Source organism: Tachyglossus aculeatus, chromosome X2, assembly GCF_015852505.1.
Source record: "Tachyglossus aculeatus isolate mTacAcu1 chromosome X2, mTacAcu1.pri, whole genome shotgun sequence".
NCBI lineage: Eukaryota > Metazoa > Chordata > Mammalia > Monotremata > Tachyglossidae > Tachyglossus > Tachyglossus aculeatus.
Genome location: NC_052100.1, coordinates 10,197,930 through 10,206,882, shown reverse-complemented (window position 1 = coordinate 10,206,882; position 8,953 = coordinate 10,197,930). Strand labels below are relative to the sequence as shown.

General features: G+C 51.9%; 1 protein-coding gene across 1 annotated transcript; it reads left to right on the top strand.

The window, feature by feature from the left end:
• The first annotated feature begins 3,281 nt into the window (after positions 1-3,281).
• Positions 3,282-8,465, top strand: CALR (calreticulin). Its single transcript, XM_038771126.1, has 9 exons — positions 3,282-3,453; positions 5,036-5,137; positions 5,553-5,756; positions 6,070-6,164; positions 6,281-6,490; positions 6,604-6,717; positions 6,844-6,987; positions 7,146-7,238; positions 7,399-8,465. Exons 1-9 carry the CDS (start codon positions 3,360-3,362, stop codon positions 7,603-7,605), a joined length of 1,263 nt encoding a protein of 420 aa, XP_038627054.1. The 5' UTR covers positions 3,282-3,359; the 3' UTR covers positions 7,606-8,465.
• Positions 8,466-8,953: the final 488 nt, after the last annotated feature.

Sequence of the window (8,953 nt, the reverse complement as noted above, 5' to 3'; positions counted from 1 at the left end):
TACAAATACCATTTAGAGAAGCAGCATGGCTCAGTGGAAAGAGCCCGGGCTTGGGAGTCAGAGGTCATGGGTTCTAATCCTGGCTCCGCCACGTGTCTGCTCTGTGACTTTGGGCAAGTCACTTAACTTCTCTGTACCTCAGTTACCTCATCTGTAAAATGGGGATTAAGACTGTGAGCCCCATGTGGGACAACCTGATCACCTTGTATCCCCCCCCAGTGCTTAGAACAGTGCTTTGCTTTGCACATAGTAAGTGCTTAACAAATACCATTATTATTATTATTACTCCCACTTGCTACCCTCCTGCCTCCCCCCAACCCTGTGTGGATATAATTAGTAATTAATGATTGTGGCATTTGTTAAGCGCTTACTATGTGTCAAACACTGTTCTAAGTGCCAGGGAAGATACACGGTAATCAGGTCAGACACAGTCCCAACTCATCTGGAGCTCACAATCTAAGGAGGAATTGAATCCCCATTTGCCAGATGAGGTAACTGAGGCCCAGAGGAGTGAAGTGACTTGCCCAAGGTCACACAGCAGGGACATGGAGGAGCAGGCATTAGAACCCAGGTCCGAGCTCTCTCCACTAGTTCACGCTGCTTCCCTAAATACCGCTCCCTCCCTACCACTCCTCTATACCAACTCAGGTTATGCAGCAACCCACCCTTGCTCCAAGTGGACACTAAGGTACTCGTCCACTTCCTCCCTCTGACCCCGCTTCGTATCTGACAGACCACCACTCTCCCCACTTTACAAATTCTCCTAAAATTCTCCTTCAGGAGGAGGCCTTTTCCAATTAAGCCTTCATTTGCCCCATTCCCACTCCTCCTGAGTCAGTTATGATCCAGATCCCAGAGTGGTCCACATGGGCCCCAACCCGTGGAATTTCCCCAGGATCTCAATGGATCAATTGGGTTTTGGGCTGGGGAAGAGGAAAGTGGGTTATAATGAAGTGATCATTATATAGATGATCATTATAGATCAGTAATTCATCTTGGCGCCACAGTGAATGGGTTAGGAACTGTGTTGTGCTCTAGGGAAGCAGAGTTGCTAGGATTGGGATTTGGGGTTTCTAGACTGTGAGCCTGCTGTGGGCAGGGATTGTCTCTGTTGCTGAATTGTACTTCCCAAGTGCTTAGTTCAGTGCTCTGCATACAGTAAGTGCTCAGTGAATGCGATTGAATGAACGAATGGGGTTCCAGATCCCTTCTGTTCACTCCCTTGTGAAACAGGACCAGCTGCCTCAAGAATCACTTCAAACCCCCCTAAGGCCCGGTGTTCTGGATGTTCAGTAGAACAGCATTTCGGTGGGGTAGAAGTAAAATCCATGGGTACCACATGCTGGTTGTCTCAGCTGATTTTTTCCTCTTGCCACCCCAACCATTGGCAAAGTGAACAGATCAACTAGACTCAATCTCTCCCTCCCATTTCCTGAATCAGTCTCATGGTAAAGAGGCAGGGCTTCTGGGACAGCAGAAAACCTTTAGGGGGATTCAGGCTATCTGCCCCATAGTGGGGCTTAGGGTCAACGTCTTCCCAGACAATGTACCCCCAAATCCAGAAAAATATTCCCTCCAGTGGGCACGGGTCACTGTCCTATCTTGATGCTCACAGGTTGTTGCCTCTGCTGTTGTGTGGTGGGCAGTGGGAATCGGGAAGGGGATTCTCTCTTCCAGCTCTTGGGACAAGACCAACTCCTCTGACACCTGTCAGGGCTGAGGAAGGCTGTGGGGAGAGAAGGGCAGGGGGGATGGATAACTCAGCAGCAGTGTGGCTCAGTGGAAATCAATCAATCAATCGTATTTATTGAGCGCTTATTGTGTGCAGAGCACTGTACTAAGCACTTGGGAAGTACAAGTTGGCAACATATAGAGACAGTCCCTACCCAACAGTGGGCTCGCAGTCTAAAAGAAACAGCACGGGCTTTGGAGTCAGAGGCCATGGGTTCAAATCCCGGCTCCGCCACTTATCAGCTGTGTGACTTTGGGCAAGTCACTTCACTTCTGTGCCTCAGTGACCTCATCTGTAAAATGGGGATTAAGGCTGTGAGCCCCCCGTGGGACAGCCTGATCACCTTGTAACCTCCCCAGTGCTTGGAACAGTGCTTTGCACGTAGTAAGCGCTTAATACATGCCATTATTATTATTATTATAACTCCCAAATAATTATCCTTTACCATTCCCCCTCACCCTGGAGTGTTGGGTAGGGACTGTCTCTATATGTTGCCAGCTTGTACTTCCCAAGCGCTTAATACAGTGCTCCGCACACAGTAAGCGCTCAATAAATATGATTGATTGGTGGGGTCCCTCAGGGAGACCAGTGGGACCCAGAAATATTTGGATCCCTCGTAGCCCACCCAAGTTCCTTGTGTCCACTGAGGCATCTAGCCAGGCTCTTGACTAGCAAGCGACTGGGCCTTCCCAGACTGAGCCCCTTCCTTCCTCTCCCCCTCGTCCCCCTCTCCATCCCCCCCATCTTACCTCCTTCCCTTCCCCACAGCACCTGTATATATGTTTGTACATATTTATTACTCTATTTATTTATTTATTTTACTTGTACATATCTATTTATTTTATTTTGTTAGTATGTTTGGTTTTTTTTTTTCTCTGTCTCCCCCTTTTAGACTGTGAGCCCAATGTTGGGTAGGGACTGTCTCTATATGTTGCCAATTTGTACTTCCCAAGCGCTTAGTACAGTGCTCTGCACATAGTAAGCGCTCAATAAATTTGATTGATTGATTGATTGATTTTGTAAGCACCAGGGAGCTGGTCTGGGTGGGGGACTGTTGGTGCTGTGGGACGGTATGATGAGGGAGCCTCCTGCCCGCTCCGGTTAAATGGGAAAGGAGATTCGAGGGCACAGCAAACCCTGCCTTGAACTATCTCTTTTTTAAAAAATTAGGAGAGGAAGGGAAGAAGAAATTGAAATGAGGGGGGGGGAAAGGAGGGGTTGCTCGCTCTTCACGTGACACTAGTTGAGTTCGCGCTCCCTCCCTCCCTCTCCCCCCCCCCCCACTACCTCAGGCCGACGGTGGGCGGCCCCCACAACGCGTGGTCAACCCCCATTGGCCCGAGGCGCCAGCCAATAGAAATCGGCCATCTGGGAACCCAGCGTTCCGAGGCGCAGTCTAACCTGCTGTACCGGCCTTAGGCCAATGGCAAGGGGAGTGGGGGCCCTCGCAGCCAATGGGAGGCAGGCGAGGTGGGTCCGCGGGCCGGGCGGTGTTGGCTTGAGGAGCGGGGCGTATAAAGGCAGGCGGGCGCCCGCCGGCTCCGTCCCCACTGCAGAGACGGAGTCGTGAGGGCTGTCACCGTTGGAGGAAACCTCTTAAAGGGCCAGTCCACCCCCCTCCCCAGTAATGCTGCCGCCGCCGTTACTCCTGCTGGGCCTCCTGGGGCTGGCCGGGGCCGCCGAGCCCCAGGTCCACTTCAAGGAGCAATTCCTCGATGGAGGTAAATGGGGGTGCAGCCCATGTGCTGCACCCCCCTCCCCCCCCGCGGATATACCGCTCCCTCCCCCCTCTGTAACGGCTCGGGTTCTGCAGTGACCCGCCCTTCGACCCCTGACTCGTAATGCAGTGTCCCCCACCCCCGCCCAGGACCTGCCCTCGGTCCTGTTCCGTCCCATCCTCTGGCCGAGTCCGTGGGAACAACGTGAACCCTCCATTCCGACCCCCAGTTTCTAGGTTTCGCCCTATGACATTATGACCCCCCCCCCCCACCGCCACTGAGGCCCCTCCAGGGTCTTCTCCCTCCTCACCGGATACAGAGGGGGCCCATCCCCGTGGCGTGAGGCTCCCGCAGTTAATGACCCCTTTTTCGGTTAGGAAAAAAAAAAATCGAGTTGACTGAAACTAGGGTTGGCCCTCCTGGGTCGATGGGGAGTCCCACGGGAAAGATGGGAGACAGTATATCGTCTCTTTGGGAATGAGGAGATGGGGTCCCAGGAGATTGCGATTAAAAGTAAAAATAGCCCCCATGTCCGAGTGACCTTAGGAGCCAGAAGGCTGAGCTCCAGGCGCTTCTTTGTTCAGACTGCCAGAAGATGGGGGTCTGGATATACTGGTCTTAGGGGCTTTGTTATTGAAGCGGCAGTGGGGAGGGCAGGTGACTACATACAACATGAAAGTTAAAAACTGAAATTAAACACAACTTCAGAGATTATTCTCCAATGTCCGTCCTCCCTGTGGGAATTAGTTAAGTGAATGAAGTCTGACATATAAACACACACACTCACCCCTCAACCACACCTCCTCCCCTGTTTTTTTTTTTCCCCAGAAGTGGAATGGTGGTGGTGGGGAGGAATATGGGCAGAAGTATTTGTGAGAGGCTAAGATGAATGAAGTACATAATTGTGTCTGTTTTGTCTAGACCGCCAAGGGCCCAAGGGATTTTTGCCTTCCCCACAATTATCTACCCATGTGTGGCCAACAAGCTGCCCCTGTGCGCCACCTTGTTTGGCATGACAAGGATGGAAAGCCAGAGGCGTTTCCTTCCTTGACTGCAGAGGGGAGGGAGAGGGCAGAAAGCAGAAACCTGCCTTGGGTGTCTCCCACCCTGTGTTTCCTTAGCCCCATACAGGCCAAGAGGAAGGAACCCAATTCCGCCAAGCCTCAGGGGAAGATGGGCCTCATTGAGGACTAACTTGAAGAGCCACTGTCCAACTGGCTTGGTTGTTAGGATGAAACATACACCTAGGCTGAGGGGAGCCAGTGGTTCTATATGTGAGGAGCTGAGTTGCAAAGGTGATAATGTGGGACAGTTGGAGCAAGCTGAGAGGCAGAGCAAGGGGTCTTCTGTGCCCTGAACTTGGAGACTGGATGTCTCTGAATTGTGGGCCACTTGGGAGACTCCAGCATTTTCTTAATCAGGGTCTGGTCTCTCCCAGTCTGTTGTAGGTGACTGAAACCAGAAAGTTGCTGATGAGGGGGATTGGGGTGCTGTCTCTCTTCATTCCTTCCTCTTCTCCCCTAGATGAGAAGGAACCTTTGTGGGGCTGAGTATCAGGTACTAATTCTTCCACTTCCTCCCACAGATGCTTGGGGAGAACGTTGGGTAGAATCCAAGCACAAGTCTGACTTTGGCAAGTTTAAACTGACGGCTGGCAAATTCTACGGCGATGCTGAAAAGGACAAAGGTGAAGGGCCTGGTGGAGTATATTGCGGGGTAGGCTTTTGGGGGAGGGAGGTACTCATGCACTGTATCAAGAAGACACTGTCACTTCCCGTGAGGGAAAGATGCAAAACTCTTCCTGGGGCTTTGAAAGTGGGGATGGCAGCAGGGAACAGCTGTAGAATTCATTCAGTCATATTTATTGAGTGCTTACTTTGTGCAGAACACTGTACCAAGTGCTTGGGAAAGTACAATGCAAGAGTGAGACATTCCCGGTCTATAATGACCTTACAGTCCAGAGGGCGAGCCTCTGAGCTGAGGAACCAGCCTGGGAAAGGGGTCAGGAGGAGTGATCCAAGGTGCTGAAGACTTACTGGTGAGGGTATATAAGTGAGTGGGAGACATTGGGGTTTTTTTTCTTTTTTTCTTCTTCCCTGCAGGCCTGCAAACAAGTCAGGACGCCCGGTTCTACGCCTTGTCTTCCCGTTTCGATTCCTTCAGTAACAAGGATCAGACGCTGGTGGTGCAGTTCACGGTGAAACATGAGCAGAACATTGACTGTGGTGGTGGTTATGTGAAGCTGTTCCCCTCTGGCCTGAACCAGGCTGACATGCATGGGGACTCCGAGTACAACATCATGTTTGGTGAGTCCTTTGGTGGTCAGGCAGGTGTTAGTCGTATTTACATCTGATTTTGTTCTTGCCCCAAGAGGGACAGGGACTCTTCTTCCCACTTTTACAAGATGGGTAGGCAGATCTAGGCAGAAGGAATTTGCCCAAGTCACAGTGAATTAGTAGCACAGCCAGGCCTTGGCTCTACAAACCCAGGAGTCACACAGCTAGACCTGATGAGAGTGTTGAGTGTGCTACTGGAAGGAGGGCAGGTTGCGGGGTGGGAATAAATCCCAAAGAGCCACCCCCTCCCCCCAACCTACCTTCTTGATTCTCTCACCTTCAGGCCCAGACATTTGTGGCCCTGGCACCAAGAAAGTCCACGTCATCTTCAACTATAAGGGCAAGAACGTGCTGATCAATAAAGACATCCGTTGTAAGGTGAGTGACCTCATCATGTAGGCCAGAAGAGCGGGGAGGTGCCCAGGATGCTCCCTGCTGGGGATGCTGCCTGGAGGCTGGTGATCTGACTTCCTCCCTGGTTGCCTTGACCCCAGGATGATGAGTTTACCCATTTGTACACACTGATCGTGAGGCCGGACAACACCTATGAGGTGAAGATTGACAATAGCAAAGTGGAGTCAGGGACGCTGGAGAGTGACTGGGACTTCCTGCCCTCGAAAAAGATCAAGGACCCTGAGGCCAAGAAGCCAGAGGACTGGGATGAGCGGGCCAAGATTGATGACCCTACAGACACTAAACCAGAGGTCAGTTGTGGGGGCCGGAGAAGGTTCACCCAGGTGGGCAGTTGGAAAGAGGAGCCCCTCTCCTTGGGGACGGTCCCAACTGAGTCCCTCCTAATTTTTTCCCCTGTCCTCAGGACTGGGAGAAGCCAGAACACATTCCTGACCCCGATGCCAAGAAGCCAGAGGACTGGGACGAGGAGATGGATGGGGAGTGGGAACCACCTGTGATCCAGAACCCAGAATACAAGGTGAGGTGTGAGATGCCGGCCCCCCGGGATGCTCTAACCTCTCAGGCTAGAGTACACCCCAAGGTCTGTTCATGGCACTCTGCCCTGTCTAGTGCCTTTCTCTAACCCACTGTGGTTGTTCTCCAGGGTGAGTGGAAGCCTCGACAGATTGATAATCCTGACTACAAGGGCAAGTGGGTGCACCCTGAAATTGACAACCCAGAGTACACCCCTGACTCCAACCTCTATGCTTATGACAGCTTTGGTGTCCTGGGCCTGGATCTTTGGCAGGTAAGTTGGGGGTGGGCAGGGGAGGGTGGGCCTTTCTGGGATCGAAGTTGTATCCGCTACTCTCGGACTTCCAGTTGCCCACGGCGGGGCTAGGGCAAGAGGGATGGCCGCTCTCTGCCAGGGTCATTGGGACCTACGTGTCTACTCTCTGCCTGCAGGTCAAGTCTGGAACCATCTTTGACAACTTCCTCATCACTAACGATGAGAAATACGCAGAGGAGTTTGGGAACGAAACCTGGGGTGCCACCAAGGTAATGGGCTGATGTCTTCAAAGTGCCCTGGGCTGGGGGCGGGCAGGAAACCTGGGCCTCAGTCCAGGTGCCCAGATGAGCCACGGCACTCCATGGCCTCAATTTTTACCCCGTAAAGGGGGAGGGTGAATGTTGAAGCGGAGCTGGATTTGCCCTGCAGGAGGCAGAGAAGAAGATGAAGGAGCAGCAGGATGAGGAACAGCGGAAGAAACAAGAGGAGGAAGACAAGAAGCGGAAAGAGGAGGAAGGGGAGGATGAGGTGGATGGGGATGATAATGAGGAGGAGGAGGATGAAGATGAAGAGGAGGAGCCTGAGAAAGAGGAGGAGGAGGAAGAGTCAGAGGGGCAGCCCAAGGATGAGCTGTAGGGGGCCACTGTCTGGCTGGGGCCTAGGACTAAGGCCAAGGTGCCCCAGAGGGGCCAGGGCCCACGTAATGTCTCTATGAGACTGGAGAACTGTTTCCTTTGGGGTTCGGTTTTTGTTTTTTGGTTTTTTTTGTTGTTTGGTTTTGTTTTTTGGTTTTTTTTTTACTGGTGTTCTTTCAGTTTCTTCCTCCTCTCCCTGACCAGCTGCTGCCCCTCTGCTCAGGTCTATGCCCACTTATTCACCTGACTCCTAGCCCCCTTTCTGTCTCCTGAAGGTGGGCAGTGAGCATGATATGATTGGGGTTTTATTTTTTTTCCTCCCCCCTCCTTTTAAAAATCTCCTGAGGGCTTTAAATCCAGGAGTGGGCAGCTCTGAGACAGCTTGAACCAAGGGTCTCTTCAGCATCACCAAAAGTTGGGGGGGGGGACGGTGGGGTGGAATGGACCCACCAAATCTGGGCGTCAAACCCTACAGAGGTTTGTTCCTTCTTCCTTGAAGCGTACCATTGATTCACCCACATCTGAGCATAGTTAAAATCTATCCCCAACCATGTACCCCCACTGTGCCCCCCCCCCCCCCCAAAAAAACAAAAAAAACCCACACCTATTCATGCATATACAGAACACCAAAACAGAGAAGCTGTTAGTGGAATGAAAGAGCACGGGTGGGAAGGGGTCAGTGTGGGGAGTTTCTTTCCTCAGCATCCCCCTTCTGCCTTGTGTAAGGATGGGAGGCTCAGTGCCACCATGGGGAAGCAGCATTTATTGGTCTCCTGTGTGTGGGACGTTCATGTACTTGCTCATTCACAATGTATGAACAACAGCAGAAGCAAATTTCTATTAAATTAAGTTTTGTCTCCCTTCTTTGTTGGCTTCTTTGGTGGAGAGGGAAGTGGGGCTTTTCCTGTGCCTGAGTCAGTGTTGGTCTGGTGCTTTCCCACTGTCTCCTGTTCTACTAGTAGCATTTATTCCGAGGTGTAGAGTAGGGAAGCAACATGGCCTAGGGGAAAGAGAACAGGCCTGGGACTCAGAATCTGAGTTCTGATACTGGCTTTGCCACTTGCCTGATGGTGACCTTGGGCAAGTCACTTGTCTGTACCTCAGTTCCCTCTGCAGAATGATGATTCAGTACCTGTTCTCCTACTTACTGTGAGCCCCATATGGGACCTGATTTTCTTGTATCTACGCCTGTGCTTGGCACATAGTACATGCTTAAAGGCTTAGAGAAGCAGCGTGGCTCAGTGGGAAAGAGCACGGGCTTTGGAGTCAGAGGTCAAGGGTTCAAATCCCAGCTCCGCCAATTAGCTGTGTGACTTTGGGCAAGTCACTTAACTTCTCTGGGCCTCAGT

Excerpts from the sequence above, each read along its gene's own strand:
- CALR (XM_038771126.1), top strand. The coding sequence starts at position 3,360 with ATGCTGCCGCCGCCGTTACTCCTGCTGGGCCTCCTGGGGCTGGCCGGG. Across the intron at positions 5,138-5,552 it reads CGATGCTGAAAAGGACAAAG|GCCTGCAAACAAGTCAGGAC; the intron begins GTGAAGGGCCTG and ends TCTTCCCTGCAG. Across the intron at positions 6,491-6,603 it reads CTACAGACACTAAACCAGAG|GACTGGGAGAAGCCAGAACA; the intron begins GTCAGTTGTGGG and ends CCCTGTCCTCAG.